Below are 24,845 nucleotides of genomic sequence, written 5' to 3'. Positions count from 1 at the left end.
GTAGTCCCATAAAGGAGTCTGTAGCTGCAGCTCCTCTCCGGCTGATTTTCTACAATGGAGGAACGTAGAGTGACTTTAGGCACGACTCCGTAGGCGCTCAGAGGGAATCAAAGAGGTAAATCCTCCACAGTCTTCCCGAATGTAGTTTGCGCGCCACCAGCGCCAAACAGCCGCTCAACAGCCTTTAGGCCTTTACCCCTGTCGGGCTTAACGCCGCAAGGGTGGCAGCCTGTGTCTTTTCAGTAAGCCCTCGCTCACGTGACCAGGACACGTGACGAACGTGGCCCCGCCTCCTCCAGGAAGCGAGGTGCAGCAGGGATGCCGGCAAGAGCTAGGAGAAGCTCGCAATGTCGGGTGAAAGATCGCAGCTTTAGAAGTGAAACAGCAGTTCCTTTAGCTAAGCGACGCACAGGGCGGGCGGCAGCCTGTGTCTTTTCAGTAAGCCCTCGCTCACTTGACCAGGACACGTGACGAACGTGGCCCCGCCTCCTCCAGGAAGCGAGGTGCAGCAGGGATGCCGGCAAGAGCTTAGGAGAAGCTCGCAATGTCGGGTGAAAGATCGCAGCTTTAGAAGTGAAACAGCAGTTCCTTTAGACACTATTTACCTGGCTTGATGCCAAGCCAGAGTTCTTGAAGCTCTCTTTCCAAGCAATATCCTATACTTTCCTTTCCTTACGTAAAGTTTGGAAAACCTGAGAAGCAGGCACCTTCTCTTTACCCAATTTAGTGGCAAGGCCACAGTCAATTTGGCTGATGAATTAGCCTGTACCACCCTTTTTTGATTACCTGTATTTGACATCAAACGGGTCTAGCAAGAGCAAGTTCCAAAAAAGGCCTCTTCCAGGGTAGAGCTGCGAGGTTCAGCAGTGAGGATTCCAGGGGAATGAGCAAGGAAGCCTTCTTAGTTTTCATTTCTGCAAGAGCCACGTGCCCAAAGGCCCTTCCAGAAAAAGCAGCGTGCAAGGCGCAATGCCTCCAAGGCTTCTATCATCAAACTACGGAACTGCCCCTTAGGTAGAAGAGGTTGCTCCTCCTCAGGGGAAAATGTGGGGTCCACCACATTGGTTCCTCTGAGAGGAGACTGCCACATTTGACACTGGAGAAGCATGAGGAAGGACTGTCCGAGTATCAATGGAAACCAGCTCCTGCTGCTGAACCTGCAAAGGAAGGACCCAGTCACTAAACAGGTTTCACAAAAGTCCTTGGAAAGTCCAGGAACTGAACCAACTCGGACAAGGAGAATGTCAAGGCATCCACCATTTTCACAGATAAAGAAAGAACGACATGGGGGCTAGTAGGTAAAGTTCACTAAAAGTGGATCAGGGCACACAGATTCCTCTGGAAAAACAGGAGCTAAATGCAACAGCAGTTGCTGCTGGAGATTAAAATAAGCAAACAAGCTAAACAAATCACAGGCCAGGGATACTCAACACTGATTAACAATGCAGTAAGGGATGTGGGCCTTGGGGGAAGATGGGTGAAGGGCCAGTGAAAGGGAAACCAAGAGTGGAGTAGTCTGCATAGTCTCCGTACTACCCTCTAAACGGGGATAGCAACCTGTGAGAAACCAGAAGGTGCCTCACCCACTAGTCCCCAGGGATCTGTCATCCAGGGGGCCAGGACACGGCCATCGCATCTGATCCAGTTCCTGGCGGTAGACCAGTGCGGGAAGATCAGTTGGGTGAGGAATCTTCGGGGAGTGGGACACTGGATGGTGAGACACAGTATCCCCTTTTGTGTAACACCTTTTCCCCGTCCTACCAAGGATATTTAGGAACTCTACCACCCCCCCCCCGCCCCCTGCTTTACAACACAAACACTTTCTCACAGACAGCCCACTCTAAGGATAAAGAGACTAACACCCGAGTCGTATACCCAACATGTGACAATACTATGGTCAGGCGAGGTCAGGCAATTATCATCGACAATCACTCACACCTGACTTCCAATAAACTTCCCTACATGGATAAAAGGCGGAGCACAAGAGCACACTCTCAGCGAGGCAAAGCACACAAGGAAACAGCAGTTTCGAGACGGCAACTGAGCAAGAGAGGAATGGCATCAAAACCGAAAGGAGATTGCAAGGAGGGAGATTCCTTTGACCTTTTTGACAAGGAACCATTACTTTCCCTAAAGCTTGAGAGAAAGCGTGAGACCAGGAAACCAGGTTTAAGAATCCTGCACCGTGTATCTGAGATACCAAGGGCCCTCCCGTGTCAATTATGAAGGCAGAGAGCATCACCAGCCACCGTGGTACTGTCCTTAGCTCCAAGAACAAAGGCGCTCTAGTGAAAGCAACAGAGCCGGTGAGTTGGGGAGACAGATACAAGACTGGTCTGTGTTGAAGCCGAGGTTGCAAGCAGCAACATTATATGGCGAGCACTGGAATGAGCATTGTTAAAAGGCGTTTGATAAGAGAGACGAATGAAGTTAAACTGTTGATGAGTGATTGAACTCTAAAGCAAGCTACAATACCTTTGACAGTGTGGTCCGGCACCACGTAGGTGCTCAATCGAAGATCTCTGTAAGGTGTCCAGCTGAAGAGTAACGAAAGTAGATCAATTTGATCCAAGCACGGCAGAGGGAGATCATTTGAAAGTGAACCAATAAATGTGAATCGAAGTGGTCCTGCGACTGGTCAAGCAAAATCCTGCACGCAGCCGAAAGTCTTCGATTTTGATGAAATAAGTTTGGAAAAATACATGAATCTGCTCCGAGTCTGGCAGAGGGAAGCCAATTAAAGATTTTGTGGTAAAGTGGGTCTGAGCCCGGCAGAGGGGGACCCGGGGTGAATCGAAAATCACCCAAGAAGTTGTACATGAGAATCCTGAGGAGAAAGGAACTTTGAATGTTTGTTTGTCGTATCAGGCCCTCTGAAGTAAGAAACTTTGAATGGCTAAAAGACTTTGGTAAAGAATTCCCCGATACTGAGATTTGAACTGCATCCTCGTGCTATAGAAGCCAGAGACTGTGCTAAGCTCGAGTGTGCCGCCTTGTCACGTGCTGAAAAAGTGGGGAAGGGAAGCCAACGGCTTGAATACCCTGACATATCATTTCTTGAACACTTTTCTTTTGCAAAACGGGGAGGGCATGTGTGGTGGCGTAGGGTGCAGTTTCCTTTTCTACGGCGGTGGTGGTCCCGCTGTCAACAGGGTCTGCACCGGTGCTGCAGATGGTGGCGCCGTCGGTAACTTCTTCTGTATCTTCGACACCAGCGTGTGGGGAGTCAAAACTAATGTCCTGAGACAAATCTCTGGGAGGTGCCGGGGAGCAGGCTTGCTGGGCCCAGCGCCCATCTCATCATCGTCGTCCCCTCCGGCGATGACCACCTCCTAGATGTTCCAGTCGTCATCATCCCCCAACGTCTTCTGGGATTGTGTGGACGGAACCCATGTCCTTTTCGTCGGAAGAAGACAAATCTGTGCCCTGGAGCACTTCCACCGCTCCCCCTTCTTTGAGTCCTGAGGGGTCGGTCTCGGGCTTAGGGATGGCATCCTCTTTTCCGGGGTCTTCTGCACTGGTTTGGCCGAAACCCCCAGTCTGAGGGGTTGGGGGGGGGGGGGGACACAAGAGCCACTCTGGTCGCCGTCGGGGTACCCTAGATCGGTTCAGCCCCCTTTGCCTTTGAAAGGGCCGCTGCCACCTACTCGATAGTCGAGGACAATTCAGCCTGGATCACCTGGGCCTTCACGGCCAGGTTGGATACTTTATCCTGCTGTTTGGCCTTCTCCGGTTTCTCCCGCAGCTTGCCAGGGGTAGCCGACTTCCTCTTCGCTGAAAAACGGGAGCAATGGCTGGAGACTGAGACTGATGGAGAGGATGAGCGTGCCCTTCTCGTTGAGGGAACCACTTGCACAGCGAGCCCAACTGAAACAGATTTGCAGTGCTTGTCCTGGTCTTGGGCCCCCACGGATGGAGCACCCTCAAAGGACTTAGAAGCCCGCTCTGACTGGCTGGATCCAAGTGAGACATGCCCCTGTGGACTACACGGGGTAGAGGCCTTGGCTTTGAGCTACGCCGCAAGTCTGATGTGCCGATCCTTAATGGTACGCTTGGTAAAGCCACAACAGATCTCGTAATCCTCCCCCTTGTGCGTTGGGTGAAGAGGCACTGAGAATGCTTGTCCTCCACGAATACATTCCTCAAACCGCAGCTGGTGCAGAGCTTGAAGAAGGGAACCCCAGTCCTTCTCCTCCGACATGGTCCGGCATGCAGCCTTATGGAAACTTCGAAGAAGAAACACTCAACAATTCTGCCCTTGAGGGGCGATGAAAGACGGTGACAAACAGATCCCTGTTAGTTGGATGAAAAAACGATGGAGCACACAGGCTCGAACGAACAAAAATAGCAATTTCCTAGCAAAAATGCGCAAAAAAACCACAGAAAGCACTAAGAGCGAAACACAAGGACTCCAAACACTTGGACGTGCAGTAAAAATCTGAAGATGGCTGCCAGAGGAGGGGACGACGTGGAATATTCACGAGCATGTGAATCATGAGCATGTGAATCCGTGCCATACCCCATGCTGGAGAATAAACGTTTTAGCAAACATCCCACTGAATCAGATTTCTTTTTATTTCAACAGTCCGCCCAGGTGTTGCAGCCCATGCACAGTTCGACAGGCGAAATTGGGTGGCCCACAGTGGAATGGAGGGTGTGCATGTCAGGGTTCTGCATTATGAAAACTCTCAGGTTGCTTTATGTAGCATCTTTAGAGCAGTTTTCCGTCTCTGCACATCATGGATCAGCATTCTAAAAATTCTATTGTTGCTTTTTTTGCCTCTTTAGAGAGGCTTTGCAGCTCTGCCTGCTACAGGAGCTGGGCTATTCAACAGGTTGGGAAGGACAGAAAGCCTAATGAACGCAATAGTAAGCGCTCTTAGCATCAATAAAAGGTATATACAATATAAATAGAAATAGTGAAGGATTTCAGACAGTCCAGAATCATGACAAAAGGAAAGGTTTCTCACCAGCCAGACACACCACCAATTACAATCTGAGTTGCCACTGAATATTTTTCAGTGATTGGTCCAGAATTGTGGCCGAAGACTCTGCTCCACCAGTGGTGCCGTCTTGCATACTCTGTTATGTCCAACACTTCATAAGATTCATCATCACTTTCATGATCTTTGTATAAGGAAAAACAGAAAATGGAGCGTTGACATGAACATTCAGAAATAAACAGCATTAAAATGAAACAAAACAGACATTTCTAAGCACCACATCAGCAAACAGGATTTTACTTTTTTGATACTGCAGTACATAATTTATTATAATTGTTGCTAGCAATAAAGAAAAATACATTACTTAAACTGAACACTACTTTAACAGAAGATTTTGTTTGGCTTGCCATAGTAAAGGACTTCAATGTCTCATGAATAAAAAAACAAAGCCCATTTTAACTTAGCAGAGTTGAGATTTATAAAACGTCTTGTGCGGCTGTGGTCAAGCCTTGCTAATATTTCTTCTAGAATATTTCTGGTCAAGAGCTTTTACTGTAGATTGGCACCATTATTTACAGTTTAACCAGGCTATATCTGGTTACAAATATCGACCCAAACTGAGCCAAGTGGAGCAATTCCATTATATAAGACGAGTATAAGGTGTGGGTTGTGTGAGAAACCTGACGGTCTCTCCGAAAGGGAAAGCATAAAACCGGGAAGTCCAGCTGTTCCGTGGTGTGACAGGTGTCAACGGCACACAGGGCCCTCCCATGCTGATAGTCAAAGCACGGAGAAGCGATTGCCGACGTGGTGCCGTCCTTGACTCCCGAGACAAGATACTCCAACAGTTCAGCACAGTCGGTGAGTCGGCTAAGATAGAAAGTAAAACCAAACTGTGCTGGGCCCAAGGTTGCAGGCAGCAACCTTGTTGAACAAAGAACTTGTGTCATTGAACTTTAAAGAAACCCTAGTAAAAGGTTCAGAAACACAGTGGTCAGGTGTCGCAGGGGCACTCATTCACAGGACTCGGACTGAAGCCCTTTTGGGTTGTGCTGTTTTGGTGGAGACTACGAAAACTAAGAGGCCTTAGGCGAGATTGGTGTGAAGTGTCAAAGTGGTCCTACGAAGGTCGAGCAAAACCCTTTGTACACTCGAAAGTCTTTGACACAATGAGGAAAACTTGTGTGAAGCCTGGCTGGGGGCTTGGAGGAAAGCCTGGGTGGGAGGCTTTAAGGAAAACCTGACTTTGGGCTGAGATCCGAAATTAGGTAAAGGGAAGAACCTAAGGGGTCTTGTGATCTGTGCAGAAAGAAAGCTATGGGAAGGGAACCCCCCGCTTTTCTGATGAAATGATTGAATTATGGCCTGTTTTAGAATAGCTATGTGAACCCGACGGAGGGCTGCCAAGGGAAAAGCTAAGAGAAGTAAATCCTGCATTGTGACAAAACTGAGTGAACTGTGGAATTGGCAAATGTGAACCCGATGGAGGGATGCCTGCAAATAAGGAGTATGACAATGCATTACTTACCGTAAAAGGATTTCTGATGGCTGTATCTGCTTAGATTCACATGCTGTGCATAGTCCGACATCCAGTGGTCACTGCGGAGTATTGCATTTTGTTTTTCATAGTCGAAAAGGGGACGTCGACAAGGCGTGTCTGTAACACTATCCCTATAGTGACGTGCGGTGTACCCACAATCCCTCACGCGTCGAGGTCCCTCGGTTTGTATTTTTTCTGTCCTGAGGGAGCCTTCTGGACGTGAGCGAGTACAGAAAAGAGAGATATAAAAAGATGTCTATGTTCCTTCCATCCGAGCGGGGAGGGAGGGTGGGCGCATGTGAATCCAAGCAGATACAACCATCAGAAATGCTTTTACGGTAAGTAATGCATTGTCTTCTGAAGTTTGTTAATCAGCTTAGAATCACATGCTGTGCATAGACTAGCGAGCAGTACCCGGAGTTGGAGGTGGGTTGTGAGAAGGAACAGTAGAGAAAAGATGTCTTAATACTGCTTGTCCCACCTGGGTATCAGATCTAGAGTGAGCATCTAGACAGTAGTATTTTGTAAAGGTGTGTACAGAACTCCAGGTTGCCGCTTTGCAAATGTACTCTAGGGGAACATTTGCAATGAATGCTATGGATGCCCCAGTGCCTCGAGTAGAGTGTGCTCTTGGCTTGAAGGGTAGTTCTCTCTTAGCAAGAGTGTAACAGAGAGTGATGCATTGAACAATCCATCTAGATATAGTGGACTTTGAGACTGCATCCCCTTCTCTTCCTGCTGCCACCGAGGCAAAGAACTGATTAGTCTTTCTTAGTGGTCTAGTTCTTTCCATATAAAACATGATAGCTCTGCACACATCAAGTGTATGCAGGCTTTTTTCTCCCAAATTTGAAGGGTTTTGAAAGAACGTTGGTAGTTCTATTGACTGGTTGACATGGAATTTCAAGATGAATTTCGGTGCAAACCTCGGATGTGTGCGTAGAACCACTTTATCTTTGTGAACTGTTACAAAGGGGTCTAGAATAGAAAGAGCCTGTAGTTCACTTACTCTCCTAATGGAGGCGATAGCTATTCAGAAAGCAGTCTTAAGAGTGAGGTCCTTAAGAGTTGCCTTGTGCATGGGTTCAAAGGGTGAGCCCATGAGCCTGTTAAGTACCACATTTAGGTCCCAGCCGGGAGCTGGGTTTGCTATCGGAGGGTGTATTCTCTTTACCCCCTCCATGAAGGCTTTGATAACTGTGACTTTCCACCATGGCACTTTAAGTTGGGAAATGGTGTATGCAGAAAGTGCAGCTAGGTGGACTTTAATAGAATTGAACACTAGACCTGAGTCCAGTAAATGGGTCAGGTACAGAACAATGTGCGTGGGAGAGCAATCAACTGGGTTGATGCTTCTCCCTCTACACCAGATGACAAATCTCTTCCATTTGCTAGAATAACAGCGACGAGTGTTAGGCTTTCTAGCCTCCCTGAGGATGTCCATGCATCTCTGCGGGAGCTGTAAATGTCCAAATTCTATGATCTCAGGAGCCAGGCTGCTAAGTTCATAGTCTGAGGGCATGGATGCAGAGTCCTGCCCTTGTCCTGTGACAGCATGTTGTACGGGCAGGGAAGTTTCACTGGAGGAGATAGAGACATCTCCATCAAGTGAGCGAACCACGGTTGCAGGGCCCACATGGGGGCCACCAGTATCATGGTAACTTGTTCCTGGTGCAGCTTGTGCACAATCTTGTTGAAAAGGGGAGTCGGGGGGAAAAGCGTAAACAAATTTCCCTGACCATTGAATCGATAGACCGTTCCCCTTGGATTGGTTCTGGGGGTACCTGGAGGCGTAATCTTGGCATTGTGAGTTCTCCAGAGTTGCGAACAGGTCTATTTCTGGGAATCCCCATTGTGTGAAAATGTTGAAGACGATGGCTTTGTGTAACCGCCATTCGTACTCTGAGGGCAGAGGGAAGTCTCGCTGAGTTTGTCTGCTAGCAGATTGAGTTCCCCTGGTACATGTTGTGACAGTAGGAACATGTGCTTGAGAGCCCACTTCCAGATGTCCTGGGACAGCTTGGACAGTCCTGGAGAGTGAGTGCCCCCTTGCTTGTTGATGTAGTACATGGCTGTGGTGCTGTCCTTGAGGACCATCACTGTCTTCCCTTGTAGGTGTGCCTGGAATGCTTTTAGTGCCTTGAACACAGCCAGTAGCTCCAGTAAGTTTATGTGCTTGGATGCTACGCTCGGAGTCCACACTCTGTGAGCAGTCTGATGGTATAGGTGAGCCCCCCATCCTGTGAGGGATGCGTCTGTGGTTAGAGTGGCTTCCACTGCGGGGGTGGCGAATGGTTTCCCTTTTACCAGGTTTTCCTTCGACCACCACCTTAGCGAGAGAACCAAGGCCTGCGAGACCACCACTAGATCGTCCCATTGTCCGCTGGCCTGACACCACTGGCTGTTGAGCCACTCCTGCATTGGGCGCATGCGCAGGCGCGCGTGAGGTACCAAATAAATACATGACGCCATCATTCCTAGCAAGCGCATTGCTCTGCGTACCGTCACCTCTCGACCTGCCACATTTTGAGGGATCTGAAACAGCATGTTTTGGGCCCTCTCATTGGAGGGGAAGACGAGGCCGTCCTTTGTTCGAATTAGAGCCCCTAGGAATTGTTTGATCTAGCTGGGGTCTAAGCTGGACTTCTTCTCGTTGATGGAGAAGCCCAGTTGGAACAAAAGGTCTACAGTCTTTTGGGTATTTGAGAAGCATGTTTCGTAAGAATCCCCTGTTATGAGCCAATCGTCGAGGTAAGGGTATACTGGGATGGACAACCTGCGCAGGTGGGCCGCTGCCACTGCCAGTACTTTCGTGAATACCCTCGGTGCTGATTCTATGCCGAAGGGTAGCACTCTGAACTGGTAGTGTTTGCCCTCTATCATGAACCTGAGGTATTTCATGTGCGCTGGCAACATTAAAATATGAAAGCATGCATCTTTCATGTCCAGTGTTGTCATGTAATCTCCTTGAGATAGCAGGGGGATCACTTCCTGTAAGGTCACCATACGAAACTTTTGAGGTTTGACAAATGTGTTCGCTGGGCGCAGATCTACTACAGGGTGCATGGTTAAGTCCTTTTTGGGTACAAGGAAGTACAATGAATAAATACCTTCCGTTACCTTGTGGAATTGGATAAAATGAGGAGCCTTGGATTGTTATCATTATGATGAAATCATAGACTCTCTGTAGAGAATCATAACACCCATTATTAAGACTCACTGTTAGAATCACCATTATCCAATCATTACTCTTTGCTATGGAATCATTCGATTATTGCATTCTGTTTAGTTCTGATTAGTACATTGCTGAAGTAGACACTGTCATTTGCAATATGCTTTTAGAATGATACTGTATGTATATAGTTCTTGCCATTTAGAATGATAGAGAAACATGTTGCCACTTTGCACTTTTGCCATTTGCAATAGAATGACACTTGCCATATATTTGAAGTGGCATGTAGTGTTTTAGAGACATGATATATACTCACCATGATATGCTATGTATTCATGCTTGCATTAGAAATAGCGCTTAGGCTGAGAGAAACATTAGGCCTGTAATGACACACACAGTGGCATATTTGAAATGCCATGGAGAGACATTTAGAATGACACACATGTATGCTTTGTAGAGACACATTAGAGATATGTTTGACACGCTGACACACATGTATGTATGTATGTATGATTGAGTATGCACCTAGAATAGGTTTTGCATTTAGTTAGTGCTTGCATTGCGAGAAATTTGCGGTAAACACTAGGAAGCATTCAGAATGAGACATGAGGCCTATGAGCCATTTTTTGATGGAGAAAGACAGAAGTTGCTCAGTGCGGAGAAATGTTATGGTACACTGTTCGTAAACATTGGCAGACATACACAGATAACATGAACCCTTGTCTGAAAGGAAGCTTATCAGCTTGGCTGGTGTGCTTCATGGAGAGAACTGCAAGGGTTGGGGCCATTGGAGTGGGTAGACAGGAGAGAGGGAAGCCTTTTCACACAGAAGAGGTGCTTTAAGAACGGGGCCTAAAAGTGCTTTTGTAATGCAGAGTGATGCCTACAGTGGAGAGAATGGTATGAACAGTGAATAGATGATGTATTTCGCAACATACTCGAAAGGCCAAGGCAAAGAGATATGAGGTCACGCTGATAGCACACGACAGGACATGCCGTGCAAGTAACACTCACGCAAACAGCAGACTGACAGGCATTTTGCTAAACGCTGAGGGAGACACATTCTTAGACATTCTGTGCGTCATAGAACACTATAACCAGGAGGCTAGAATGGGCTGGAGTTGTTGGTTGCTGGAGGCTGCATGAGAGAGGGACTGCACTAGAGTTGGGGAGAGCCACAGAGATCGAGAGTTGGCTGGAGATGGTGCTTGGTGCAGCAGACTGATGGGCCTTGATGAGATCAATGAGGCAGAGAGAGAGCTTGGGAGTTCGAGTGACCAGATCTTGAGAGGCAGATACTGACTGACAAGGCACATGCAGAATGGGAAGTAATGTTTGGCCTAGGCCTTAAATTGATTGATAAGGACAGACACAGACACACACAGACACACACAGACACACACACACACCCCCAAGGGGAGAAGGGGAAACCAGACAGGGATTGTTTAGAGTGATGGGGTGGATTTGCCCATGGAGGAGATGGATGCTAACGCTTGCATTAGAACCACACACTTGCAGCACAGGCTTACATAGTTACTGCATGGTAGCTTTGCACCAGAAGTATAAATTGTGCAAATTAGACATAGCATTAGAACTACCTGCAATGTCATGTATTATGCTTAGCTGTGTGTATATAAATAAATGTATCCCATTGTTATAAACTGAATCGATTCTTTGTGTTTTCTTTGTGTCTTAGTGTTATTTGTTATTGCCCACGGTAGTAAGATAGGTGTATGTTATTAGAACACATTGCACATAGGGCCTGATACGAATGCAGTCAAAGGGGGGGGTATAGTGATCCACACCCCCAATAGGAGGTTGTCAGATTGTCAAAGTTTATCTGAAGACCGGAGCGTGCTTGCCCAAAGGGGGGGCAACACGACGGTTAGGGGTTTGGGTTTTCAGACTGACAACCTGAGATAGAGGCACGACCTCTATGGCCCCTTTTTCCAGTAGCTGGTCCACTTCTTGTAGAAGGATGGCGAGGTGTTCTGGTGTCATGCGTCGTCCCCTTGGGGGTCTGTACATTGGGGAACTGCTGAATTCTAAACAGTAGCCGAGGCTATGGTTGATAGAACCCAGCAGTCTGATGTTATTCCCTCCCATGCTGGAAGAAAGGATGTTAATCGGCCCCCGACCGGCGATGCATGGGAGGGGACCCGAATCTTCGAGTCATTTGGTGTTGGTGGCTTTGGAACCTCTGGGGGTGGAACCCCGACCGCTCCCTTTGCCACGGCATTGTCCTCTCTGGTTGTATTGTCCACTGGTACCTTGGTTAGAGGACCAGTTGTTTGCAGAATACTGCTGCTGCTGATTTTGCTGTTGGCGTTGGCCTCGATAAAAGCGCCTATTGTCATAGCCACGTCTGTTAGGAGGCCTAGAAATCTGGTCTAGGGTTTTGATGGTGTCAAACTCTTTCTTTGCCGTTTCTAGAGCCTCATCAACCGCCTTCCCAAAGAGGTTGGCATCTTCTATAGGCTTGTTGATTAGAGACGCTTGCGTTTCAGGTTTAAACCCCGAATTACGCAGCCAGACATGGCGTTTGAGGAGTATTCCTTGGACTAGGGAACGGCCAGCCGTTTCTGCAGCATCCAGAGTGTTTTTCACAATGCTTTGGTTGACTAGGGTCCCTTCAGTAATCGTGGCCAGAAGCCGTGTACGTAGGGGTTCTGGCACCTCCTCGATGTCCTTATGTAGCTTGCTCCATTGTGCATCTGCGTAACTTGCTAGCAAGGAGTTGTTGTTTGCAATCCTTGCGGAAAAAGCAGCAGAGGCTGTGATCCTCTTCCCTAGGGCATACAATTTTTTACCCTCTTTATCTGGTAGTGCTTCGCTGGTTGACAGCGGGACCCCTGCTCTTTTCCTTGTATTTGTCACCACTAGGGAGTCTGGTACAGAGTGGCCCCTGAGGTACAACGGGTCTGAAGGCGAGGGACTGAATAGTTTTTCTATCCTCTGGTTGACCCCTCTGACCAACGCGGGGGTAGATAGTGAAGGGATAATTCGTCTCCTTATTGAGGCGAGAAGGGGAATGGTTTGGCTGACAGGGGGTTTCTCTTTGATTACCTTCTCCACAAAGTCAATGTCAGGAGAAATCTCCCCAGTGTCTATTTCGAAATGCGCTGCTGCCTTGCGAAGTAGTGCATTAAATGTAGGTTGATCGTCTATAGGTGACGTGTTACTATTAGGTGAGTTCTCGGGAGGGGACAGGTTTAGGGCATCAGGGTCCGAAAACGCTGATGGGGACTGCCAGGGCTGTGAAGCACCTTCCTCTGGGTCTTCTCCGAAGCCCCCCTCACCTATATCTGGATTACCTTCAAAACCCTCCTCCTCTGGGTTTTGTTCCTCTTCGTTGCCTAAAAATTGGTCCTCCTCCTGGAAGTGGGGGTCCTCTCCAGTGAGGTCATAAATCTACATCCTCTTGTGAGGGATTAAACAGCTTCGCGAATTTAGCCCTGGGGTCCTCCTGAGGTCCCTCTCTTGCCCTTTTGGGTGTTGGTGGGTTTTGAGTCTCCATAAACCTCTCCATCTTCTCCATACAGAACTGGAGTCTCTCCAGGGTCTCATGAGGTACCCCTGGGTGGTCTGGGGGTGGGAAAATAGGGTATTCGCCTGAAAACGCTTTGACCTCTCCCATAACATCGAAGAAAGGTTTCCGTCGCCGTCTGAAAAGTCTTCTGGCAGGCTAGGAGTCCCTCTAGATGAAGGGGGCAGTTCCTGCCTTCCTTCCGGGCTTTTTGGCGTTTCTCTAGCCTTCTGAGCGGTATTCGAACTATCTTTCGCCGTCCGCCTCTGGCTATCGGTGGAAACGATCCTCTCCAGGCTCTCGATGATTAATTTGTCTTTGGAGGGCTCTGGTCTCGACGTTACGGGCGTCGCGTGTTCTACGTCGACGGGCGCTCTCTGACGGAGTGCTTCGTCTGGTGGTTTGGGGGTAGCGCCCTTATCTGGGGGAAGCCCAGTCGCTGGTCGCGTTTGCGGTTGCGAGGGGGGCTTAAGACTCCTACGGTCTGAGGACGACGCTGGTGGAACCTGCGTCTCGGTTAGCGCTGATGGTTTCTTCGTCTTCGACAAAGAAGAGTTGTGGGTTATGTGTTTATGGGAGTGTTTTTTTTGTGCGTCAGTGTCGCCGGGGTGTTCATCCCCATAAGCAGGGCGTAAGCCGAGCTTGTCGGGCCGGGGACAGACGACAAGGAGCGTGAGCGCTCCTTACAGAGGTCTACGACTTCCGAAACGGATGTCAGGTTATCACATTCCTCGTCACTTTCTGCGGCGGCGGGTAAGGAATCGGACCGCGACATGGCGTAGGCCGCCCACCTCTTGACCCTGCGGTCCTTTAAAGTCTTAGGCTTAAGAAGCTGACAAGCCGCGCAGCCGTCTTCCTTGTGATCGAGGGGCAAGCAACGGTTACACCGTTTATGCTTGTCTTTCCAGGTGAACTTGCCCTTGCAACGCGGGCAAAACCTAAAGGGTGTCCTCTCCATAGCCGAGGAAATATTTAGCTGCGATAACAACCCCGAAGGAAAGGGTGGGGAAAGGCATTCTCAGAGAGAAACAAGAAATGTCCCACGACCCCACTCTCCCTACTGTCTTTTGGTCGGTGAGGCCAGGCCACGTGTTCGGCAGAACCGAAGGATCTCCTCCGTCTCGTCCCCGCCGTCAAAGTTCTTGCTCGGCGGAGAAACAGCTTCTCAGCTACGTCGAGGGAGGGATCTATGTAATGGATATTAATAAGGAACGACCAAAGGTTGAGTAAATGAATTTGCAATGTCTCTCGAGGAGCTCCGCGTAAAGGCGACCAATATCTGGGCGGAAAAAAACAATCTGAGGGACCTCGACGCATGAGGGATTGTGGGTACATCGCACGTCACTATAGGGTTAGTGTTACAGACACGCCTTGTCGACGTCCCCTTTTCGACTACGAAAAACAAAATGCAATACTCCGCAGTGACCACTGGATGTTAGACTATGCACAGCATGTGATTCTAAGCAGATTAACAAACATCAGAAATAGTGATACATCTGTGAGCATTGTGGCGTCAAGTGTGAATCTGGCTGAGGGATATCCGCAGTGAAGAGTTGTTGAAAAAGACATTAACACTGTCGAGTGATACGTTTTTGAGTGAAAGGCCGTAGTGAACCCGATTGAGGGAGGCAAACGTTGCAAGGAGCATCGGAGCCCGGCTGAGGGGGATCCAAGGGGCGAAGAGCAATCACCCAGCCTGAAAGATTACCAAATTAACTTTTGTTTTGTTTATTGTTCAGCAGGCTGTTACGCTCACCTGGCTCCCACAGGGGCGTCGGTCGGACCCGGACAGCTGCGGTCTCCACCCACGTGATGCGTAGTGCAGCGATGACTGACTGGATCTGCCCTCCTAATCTTGTCTGCTTAACCCATAGAACTATTCTCCTGCAAGTGGAGAGATGGATTTAGCCACTTGTGGATTCAAGTGATGGCACCCCCACAGTCCTCCCCAACTAATCACCTCCGAAATGCCCTCACAGCAATCTCACCTTATATTCTTGAAAGATGAGCTCTCCATCCTGCGTGGATTTGCAGGGGCGCGTCGGTTCCAGTTACTTCACTGGTTTGAAGGCTCGGGAGAGTTCCGGAGAGTATTGACTCTGAGGTTCCTGGTGAGGACCAGTAAGTATTAAGTTCATAGAGTTCAATATGTCCGATGTTCACTCTTATTCCCCCCTTCCTTTCTTGTCTTGCAGCTGGCTCGTGAAAAGATGCTCTTGTTGCAGCTGGTGCCGCTCAGGTAAGAGTCTGTATTACCCGGCGCTGTCTGGTAAATGTTGCACAAGGAAAACGTGTTGTTTTGTCTCTCTTTACAGATGCGGCACATCAAAATATGGAGAGTCACAAAAGGATGCCTCCGGTGGTAAATCAGGTAAGTCTATGGTGGTAAGAATTATATTTTTTGGTTCCCTCAGCTCACCTTGTGGTTTTCTTGTGTCTCCTAGGTGCCGAAGATAGGCGAAGAAATGATGGAGGCAGCGCCAACCTGAAGGATGCTGTGAAGACTGGTGAGTATGGCGCGGCGCTGCAGCTGGAGGTGTGGCACGTGCAGAAATGAGGTTCTTTACAGGTCCGGAGACTAGATGGATCCAGAATCAGGTGTGGAATAGAAATAAGTTCGTTTTCTAACCTTGTCCCTTTCTTTCCTCTTTGTTTTAGGAGCTCCGGATTCGAGGCGGGCGTGGCAGAAGACTGGATGCAGGCTGCAGGCACGGTGAGTGTTACGCTGCTGGATGCAGAATAACGCGAAGCGTGTGTTGCTGGTCGGGTGTGGTTTAAATAGCCTCAAAAGTAGTCCCAGGTAAGAAGTCCCTAGAACCACACCCGAGTAAAAAATAGTCCCTTTAGAAAAATAGTCCCTTTCAGGATTCATGTTGGATTGGAGTAATTTGCAGCATGGTCTGCCTGAGGTAAGTAATGACTATGAGCCTGGCGCCTTAGGCGCCAGGACTGATTCCTACTATGAGCCTGGCGCCTAAGGTGCCAGGACTGAACCCAGATAGCCCCTAGCCGGGGCTGCTGAGGTTTTATTAAATGTCTAGATGCCTGCTCCCGGGGCAGATGGGCTTGGTCCGGATGCCTGGGGGTAGGCATCATGACACAGGCCTTCCAAGACAAGAGACTTTGTAGGAAAGAGACTTTGCCCTAGAAGGTCCTGGCATTGTTGAAAGGAACTGTAACCATGTGCTGACGAGGCCCAGGACTGTTCTGTGCTTGAAAGTCCTGCCTTGTCCCGTGCTAAAAACGTGGGGAAGGGAGACCCCCGGCTATAACATCCTGACCCATCATTTGTGAACACTTCTTTCTCTTCTTGTGAACACTATCCCACACTCTTTTAGAATTTAGCTGTAAGGATTGGCAATAGGTTTATTTGTATAGGCACTTTAATTTGACAAGATGCAACTAGGACTGCCTTATTATTGTTTGATGGTCGTAGCTTGCTCCCATCTTAGATTTAGGTTTAGATTTGGCGTTTTTCTAACCCATTTATACAGTTGAATAAACACCCTTGAACTGTGATCACTTGTGTCTGTCTTTACTGTTGCCACCATGAGTTCCTCACAGTTGCCTCCGATGTAACGTGTGAGGTTTAAAGATTTGCTCGGTCATTGGTGCTGCATACTTGTCACTACTTAATGTGCATGCATGTGTGGCAGTGAAAAGGGTGGTAGGGGTTGGATGGAAGAGCTCAATCATTGGCCTGTGCTTGTAGATTTCCACCTGTTGCCCTCCATGTTAACTAATGGTTCCGTTAAGTGGCTTGGACAGGAGGTTTATTGTGGCTGATCGGGTATCATGTGTCAGAAGAGGAGGAGAGGGTTAAGATAAGGAGTTGAGGGAATAGCGTAGGGGGACAGTAGCCACATTTTTTAAAAGTAGGACTGCTGGGAGGGGATATTTTTGTTAGGACCTTTGCTGAATATTAAGCAGCTAGAAAAATCCAGCAATGATGATTCAAAGAGAGGACTAAGCAAAGGTTTATAGGTTGTGGATTTCAAAGCTTGGATAACAGGATCTTGGAGCTGTAATGCCTGGTTAGCAATGAAGATCTTTGAAGGCAACATGGATCAAATAGCTGGTGTAGCACATTAATAGCAAGTGAAATGTGATTCTAAGTTTGAGATGCTGAAGTAGGGTGGCCACTGGAATCTAGACGGCCGATGCGATCATGGCAGAAGAGGGTTATGGCCATTGTGGCTTTGCTGCAATGGAAGAATCCCAAGAAGATAAAGGTGCACCATTGGAATTAAGCAGGTGGTCTTAAGAATTGATCACAGAGCTCATCGGTGATAGGAACAACAAATCCAAATAAAGCACCATATGTAGGTTTTTCTTTATATTTGATGATTTGAGAGGGATAGTTTGGTTGACCCCAGTATAGTTGTTTGCAAGAGTTAAAAACATTTGTAGGTCGAGGGGGCGCGGCATAGCGCATGCGATGGTTGCCACCTTTTGTTAGTGTCCCATGGAGTTAGCAGGCCCTCCGGCAACATATGAGCAGTCCAGCTCATCCTAGCGACATGGTGAGATTGGCTGGAGCACTGGAAGAGTGCACTGGGTGAGAGTGAAACCGCACCCGCTCTAGAGCCTGCAGCGCTGGCGGATGCCCACTGAGGCACAGGAAGGTGAAGAGGCGGGCGGCAGTGAGGCAGCAGCGGCCTGGAGCACTGATCGAGGCTGGTGGCAGCCATGAGGCATGAGGGGGCCTAAGCCCAGCGTTGGAGGATGAGATTGGCGTAGAACGGCAGGGGCAGCTTTTCCAGATGGAGGCTCGCCGGGGCATCCTCTTCTGCATGGACCTCCACCCCAGTTTTAGGGGGCGAGTAGCATGGCCCATGGTGGAGACCAGGATTGGAATGTGATCCTGACTTTTCTGGTGTGACGTGGACGACCGGCTGCCATTCTGTTGGGGCAGGTGAGGCTGGGCATGGAGATGGGATGAATCCTGCAGAGATTCACAGAACCCATGCCAAAAGTCTCCTTCAGGTGGCCAGGAGAAGGCAGCCGTTACCCGATCCTGACTCTGGGGGTGGTACTAGCCGGGAGGATCACCTGGGAGGAGAAGGGCCCCAAAAGGAATAGGAGGGCTCCACCAGCAGAGACGCAGTATTTATCTTCTTCAGAGGGGGAGCTTTCCATGATGACAGAATATTTCATGGCTTGCTGTCAGAGTAGGGCTTTCCTTCCCAAAACTACGCACCTTGTTGGTAGTGAAAGATATTGTGATCAGCATGGGAATCAGAGTATTAACACTGTGGCTTCTGATAAATGTAATTCTCCCTTAAATCGGAATCAATCATTAGCCAATTTAAAATAGTTCTCTAAGTGTATTCATTACACTGAGTGAATTAAATAAAGTTGAAGGGTGTATTTGTGATGTAGAAATCAGAGGCCCAAAACTGAAATGTGCAGTCTAGTCTTTCTAATGACCCACACCTGAGCAGGACTTCGGAATATATAAGGCCCCCTCAGGTGCAGGCCATAAGAACAAGAAGATGGAGCAGTAGTAGGAGTTGCCAGCCGCAGTTGCAGCAGCAGAAGCAAAAGAATGAAGACACCTCAGCCGCTGTTATCGTTGAAGTGGAGTTCGCTCTGAGAGGGTCCTCAGTGAAGAAAACCTGAACTTAGAGGTTGTGCAGCAGGAAGCGGTATACTGACAAGCTATCCCGTGTGAGAGAGACGCTCTCTTTATATGGCACCTAGTCCCAGTGGCTGGCGAGCACTGGAGTGCAGGAGGAGCAAGGCAAGCTCCTTTCCCAAGCAGCATGGGCCGCAGGAATGTGACCGAAGTGGTCAGATGTTTAGGAAAGCACAGAATAAGCGGTGGAAGCGGTTTGAGCAGACATGTGTAGAGAAGCCAGCGAGTAGGCCAATGTTAGGTAACCCCGGAATGCTGCCTACTAAACAATGGTTTGAATACCAGACTAATGCAAGGAAGTTACCTGGACAATATACTCACTTTAAAGGAAAGCCAGAAAAGGAATGTTATAATTGCTATTACCAAAACAAAGAGAGGTCAATACTGAATCAAGATAAAGACCTGCATTGCCGAAGTAAAGAGAGAACAATACTGCAGAGAAATTGTAACCAGTATACCCAGAGTGAGGAAGAGGCAGCAGTTAAACCTTACACCAGTAAGTATTGCCTAAGCTAAGGAAAGGCAAATGTTATAGAGACATTGTAAACAGTGGTTTGATGTGGATCAGTGGAAAAAACAGCACCAATGGGTATTGTGTCCTCACAGAAGAAATTGTAAACGTTGATGATGTTGAAAGTCAAGAACTTTTCTAAGAGTGTGAAGCAAGCCTTATCGCAGAGTCCTTGAAGTAGTGTTAGGAGTTTTTTATCATGGCACGTGAGTATACCAGGAAAGGGATTGTTTTTGGATTTTTTAAAACTTTATTCATTATTTTCCCAAACAGAAACATTGCAGTTCACACCTCATCACACATAGCTAATTAGTCCAAACATGAATTTCCTACTATATTTAAACAGTCAAGCCCATACCCACAGTTCCTGAACTAAATAGAGTACCTGTGCAATTGGTGGTTCAAGTTCAACGCCACTCAACCCAATAAGGAGGGTCCCATCATCTCTTTACTCCAAGTCTCTGGTAGCACCACAGGTCTGTGTTCCCACTGATTGAGTCCCACACCCACAGTCCGGTGTTTGCACTCAACCCTTCCACCCCTCAGCTCCAATCCTTACCCCCATATACATCCATCCTGCCCCCCCCCACCACCTCCCATGTCCCAGCCATGCACCCCAGCTCACTTCCCGGCCGCACTACGGGGACATAGACCTTTCAGACTCCCCCTGTGCTCTAGCAATCAAATAACGCTTATAAAACCCCCATATGTAGGTCTAGCACTTGGGTGTACCAATGTGCCAAATTCTGCTTCCATGTCATTACAATACATTACATCCTTCTCCCAATGTGCAATGTTATGGGCCCCTCTTCCCCTCCAGGACACGGCCATTCTTCTCCTAGCCAGAAACAACAGCAAACCAGTAACAACAGCAAACCTAACAATCCTCTTACGTGGGCGGGAGTCGTCCCTGTATACCCCAGCAAGGCCGTCAGCAGGGAAGGGGTGACATTCACGCCTATGATCTCAGACACCACCGAAAACACTGCGTTCCATAAACCCCCAATCCGAGTGCACCCTCAAGCCAAATGAAAGCTGGGGCATAGGAGCACCGTCTACACTCATCCGAGGCCTCCGGATAGAATCCGTGCAGTACTGCTGGCGTATAATGCATCTGATGTATGAATTTTAAATGTATTAGCTTGTATAGGCTATTAATCGCCACCCCCCTGGTTTGCGTGCAGCAGTTATCGCTACACCTCATCCGTAATAGGCTGGGCAAACAGTCACTCCCATTTCACTTGTGCCTTGTCCACCCACTCCGTCCTGTCCTCCATCCCCTTGCTAAACAGACCGGACACCAACCTGCCCTCGCCTCCACCTGTGATCACACAATGTAATATTTGGGCCACCACAGAGGGTTCACAAAACCCGGCTATGAAATCTTTGAGTGTATTCTTCAACTGAAAAAATATAAAAACAGATACAGGGCCGAGCCACCACCTTGTCCCTTAAAGTCATCTACTGAGAAGAATCGCCCTTGCGGGAACAGATCCTGAAACAGAGTGATGCCTAACCGGGTCATGCACTGAACATAGCCCTTCTCACACGTCAAAGGGATACCTGGTATATGCACCACCGGCAAGCTTGGTGAACACAGGAGTTCTGCCATCCCCTTCCTCTCTATCCCATCCAAGTGTTACTTGTTAGTTACACCATATTCAGAGGTCGCTCAAGGTTCTGTGGGGGTGTTAATATCAGCAAGAAGGGGGCTGCCAATGCCTGCTCCACTTGCACACGTCACCTATCTGAAACAGGGGAACTCCAGTACACCACAAACGATGCTTGCGCAACTATGTAATACAATTCCATATCCGGCAAGGCCAAACCTCTCCGAAACATGGGGGCTGACGGGGATTCCAACCGGACTTGCGGCTGCTTACCACTCCAGACAAATCGTAACAGAACTGCTCTCACCTCCCGAAAGTATGTTTTAGGCAAGGCCAGTGGCACGTTAAAATAAATGTACAAGAATCTTGGTAAGAGAACCATCTTAACCATAGAAATTCACCCATACTAAGAAAATGGAAGTCTCATCCACCTTTCTGTTGCATCCCGAGCCTGTTGTAGAACACTACCGTTGTCCATCTGGTACAACACCACCAATCTTAACCCCAAGATACGCAGTACTAATAGTATAATACTAGAAACTCAGCCTCGTCACGAAACTCCTGCGTCGGGGTTAATCCTCAACCTGAGAGGTCACCAAAGCCTAGCACCTCTGCCATTATGGGTCTGATACATACTGCACCATAGCGGAGTAAAGTGAGACCACTATTTGATGACTAAACAACTGCACCCCTCTATGTACATGCTTATCCCCAAGTAATTTGGCAAGTGGCTCAATGGCAAAAATCAGGGGCGAGAGGGGGCAACCCTGCCTCGTTCCCCTGCCCAAAATCATAAAATCTGTGAGGCAACCATTAACTCTCATCCGTCTAATTGGGGATGCATACAACAGCTTCACCAGAGCCAGGAACCCCTTAACCACTCCCATCCGCTTTAAAACTGTAAACAGAAAGGGCCACTCTACAGAATCGTACACCTTCTCGGCATCCAATAGCGCCACCACCAGGGCGACAGCGGGGTCCACAGCTGAAAGTAACACAAAAATGCATTGCAACCCATACAAAGTTGACCTACCCGGGATAAACCCTGATTGATCTGCTTTGACACAGCGAGGCATCATGGGCGATAGCCTAGTCGCCAAAATCTTAGCCAGTATCTTGTTATCCAGATTAATTTGTGAAATAGGTCGGTATGAAGCACACACATCCGGCGCCTTCCCCGGTTTTAAAAGGACAGTGGCCAATGCTTCACGCACCGTACTAGGAAGCATGCGGTCATCAACGGCATGTTGATACATACGCAGCATATGGGTGTCAAGGACAACTGCATATATCAAATTTGGCTGTGATGCCACCCGGACCCTGGGCCTTGTCCTAATTGCCCCATGTACCACCTCCTCAGTGAGCGGACAATTCAACAACGCTCTCTCCTCTGTAGTAAACCAGTACAGTGCAATCTGGTCCAGAAACTGGTAGTTCCAGCTGCGGCACATCACAGTGTTATGCATATAAATTAACATAGAACTCCCAAAAAACCCGACCTATCTCACAATCTGTATACCTAGCCATCCCATGCGTATCCTTCATGGCCATCACATGCGTCCTGGAGGACTCAGCCTTTCGCTGCCCTTACCAGTAACCTCCCCGGGCATTGTGCTTTCCCATATTGCCTTGCCGCTACCCGCCTCTGTAAAAACCGCACCTCTCGGAACCTGTCCAATTCTTGCTGCAGTATCACCCACAGGGCCACGTCCCCACCTTGATCTATATCCACCTGTATCCGATTCATTTTCCCCTCACTCTCTGCAAGCTCTTCCTGCATCACCCGCAGGACACCTGCCTCCTTCGAGATGCATTCCCCCTCACCATGCACTTACACCTCCCACAATACTGCCGGGGAGTGGACACACAGCTCATTCTCTGCAAAAGAATTAACAATCACATCCGAGATGGCCTTATGAAAACACCCTGTCCAAAAGACCCTCGCTCTTAAAGACCCAGCTCGGCCTGGACGCAGGTTCCCCGGAATATCCACTCCCAACAACACTGGCGCATGGTCGGACAGGGTTGGTGATAATATTTGACATTCAACCACCCATCCCAAAATGTCCTCAGATATCAGAAAATGATCCAGTCTGGAGGCAGACTGGTGCACAGAAGACCCAAAAGTGTACTTCAAATCCTCCCTGTGTCGCACCCTCCAAATATCCTTCAATGCCCAGGTCCCACACAGCCCAATTCTCTAGTAGTCTGAGTAGGCAATCTGTGCCCCCCCTCTGTTCTATCCATCCTGGGCACCATCACCCCGTTGACGTCTCCTGCCCAAATTATAAGTCCTGGCAATAGCCCAGAAAACTGGGCCTCAATCCACTGCAGGGAATCAATTGAATCATTATTCGGCACAAAATAGTTAACCAGAGTAACTAGCTGTCCCTGTAGGACCCCTGTGACCACCAAAGCCCTCCCCTCATCCTTTTTCATGCCTACAAACAGAAACCATACCGAATCATTGACCAGTATACATACACCCCTAGAGTAGCTAGAGTAGGATAAAAAGTACATGCTTTACCTATCCGTGACTCCCCATCAGGGGAGAGATGCGACACCTGAAGGAAGGCGCTAGCCACATTAGGTCTCTTCTGGTACAGTAGTATCCTTCGGGCCTTTGACAGGCAATTGAACCCCCTCACATTCCAGGACAGTAACCTCATTCCTTTAATCAGTAGGGCCCATATTTAAGTATCTCCCTCCATTATTTCCAACCAACTGGGGCCATTGCAGCAAGCCGGGAGGGCAAACTGCAAAACAAAAAGCAAAACCCCACAACACCCCATCGAGCCCCTCACCCACCGGCAACCCCAACCTGCCAGTTGACCACCCAACCCCTCAACTGTCACCCATGACTGCAAACGCAAGAGGAACCCTGTGAGCCCAACCACCCCACAGCGCTGTATAAACATGCGGCTGTCTCTGCCGCTCACACCTGAACATCATGCACCTATGTACCATCGCCTGCTGTGCTCAGTTACTATCCCCTTCCCCCACTCAGCGACGTGCCCCAGCTGACGGGGAGCATGCGGCAAGGTCTTCAAAAAGCCGTTTACCTCCTCCGGGGACTGGCTGTTACGCTCACCTGGTCTCTGCTGAGGCATTGGGGCACGGTTGAACTTGAATCACCCCCTTCAGGCCTCTCCCTCAGTAGAAAAGCTGTGATTGGTAGTATGTGGTGATACTACTCCTGCGTGGAGATAAGAGTGTGTGAGTGCGCCAATCTGTGATTTTTGTACCTCTCGAAGCCTTCACCCCAAAGTACGGTTTCTGTGAGCATACAGCAGCCCATAAAGCTCACCTGTGAATTATGGAAGATAAGCTCTCCGTCATGCTACTTCTGGCAGGGGTGCGTCGAATGGGATCTAGTTCCTTCACTGATCCCTGATAAGGATTAGTCCAGTCCAGCTGTGACTATGCTTCTCCTTAGGATTGGTAAGTCTTTCTTGAGCTCTTGTGATGCTGTTCGTTCTGTTTAATGTCTTTATATGTTGCTCCTATTTATGCCAGCAGTAATGTCTCTCTTTTGTTTTCTTCCCTTAGATGGAAATGCGGCCTAAATGCAGCTTTGAGACGCGAGACACGGCCGGATGGAAGATGGATGCTACTGCAATGTTCAACAGCAGGTAAGTGATGGTTTAAGGAAAAGCGCGAAGTATGGCGAAGCACAACCTTAAACTGACTTTTTTTTTATGTCTAACCTTGTCTTCTGTTTTCCCTTGCAGGCGCAGCTGTCGACGATGGATCGTGTCCTGCTGCGGCGCGAAGATGAAGATTTCGGCATTCCGGAAAGTTCAAAGATGAATACTTGGTTCGCCGAAGAGATGTACAGGTAAGAACAGCTTCCCCCAGTTGGTAAGTATGCTGGCAGGAAGCAGGATGTCCAGGAAGAAGGACTT

The 24,845-nt window shown here is 48.6% G+C and overlaps 1 protein-coding gene across 1 annotated transcript in view; it reads right to left on the bottom strand.

The window, feature by feature from the left end:
- Positions 1-24,845, bottom strand: part of FUNDC1 (FUN14 domain containing 1) — a 534,940-nt gene that overhangs the window by 403,359 nt on the left and 106,736 nt on the right. Inside the window, exon 2 of the mRNA XM_069636500.1 lies at positions 4,971-5,127. Within this exon, the coding sequence (XP_069492601.1) occupies positions 4,971-5,127 (157 nt within the window). The remainder of the gene's footprint in view (positions 1-4,970; positions 5,128-24,845) is intronic.

Source organism: Ambystoma mexicanum, chromosome 7p (assembly GCF_040938575.1).
Source record: "Ambystoma mexicanum isolate Mex_15411 chromosome 7p, UKY_AmexF1_1, whole genome shotgun sequence".
NCBI lineage: Eukaryota > Metazoa > Chordata > Amphibia > Caudata > Ambystomatidae > Ambystoma > Ambystoma mexicanum.
Note: the sequence above shows the minus strand (reverse complement) of the source record. Positions and strands in the feature narration are given on the sequence as shown.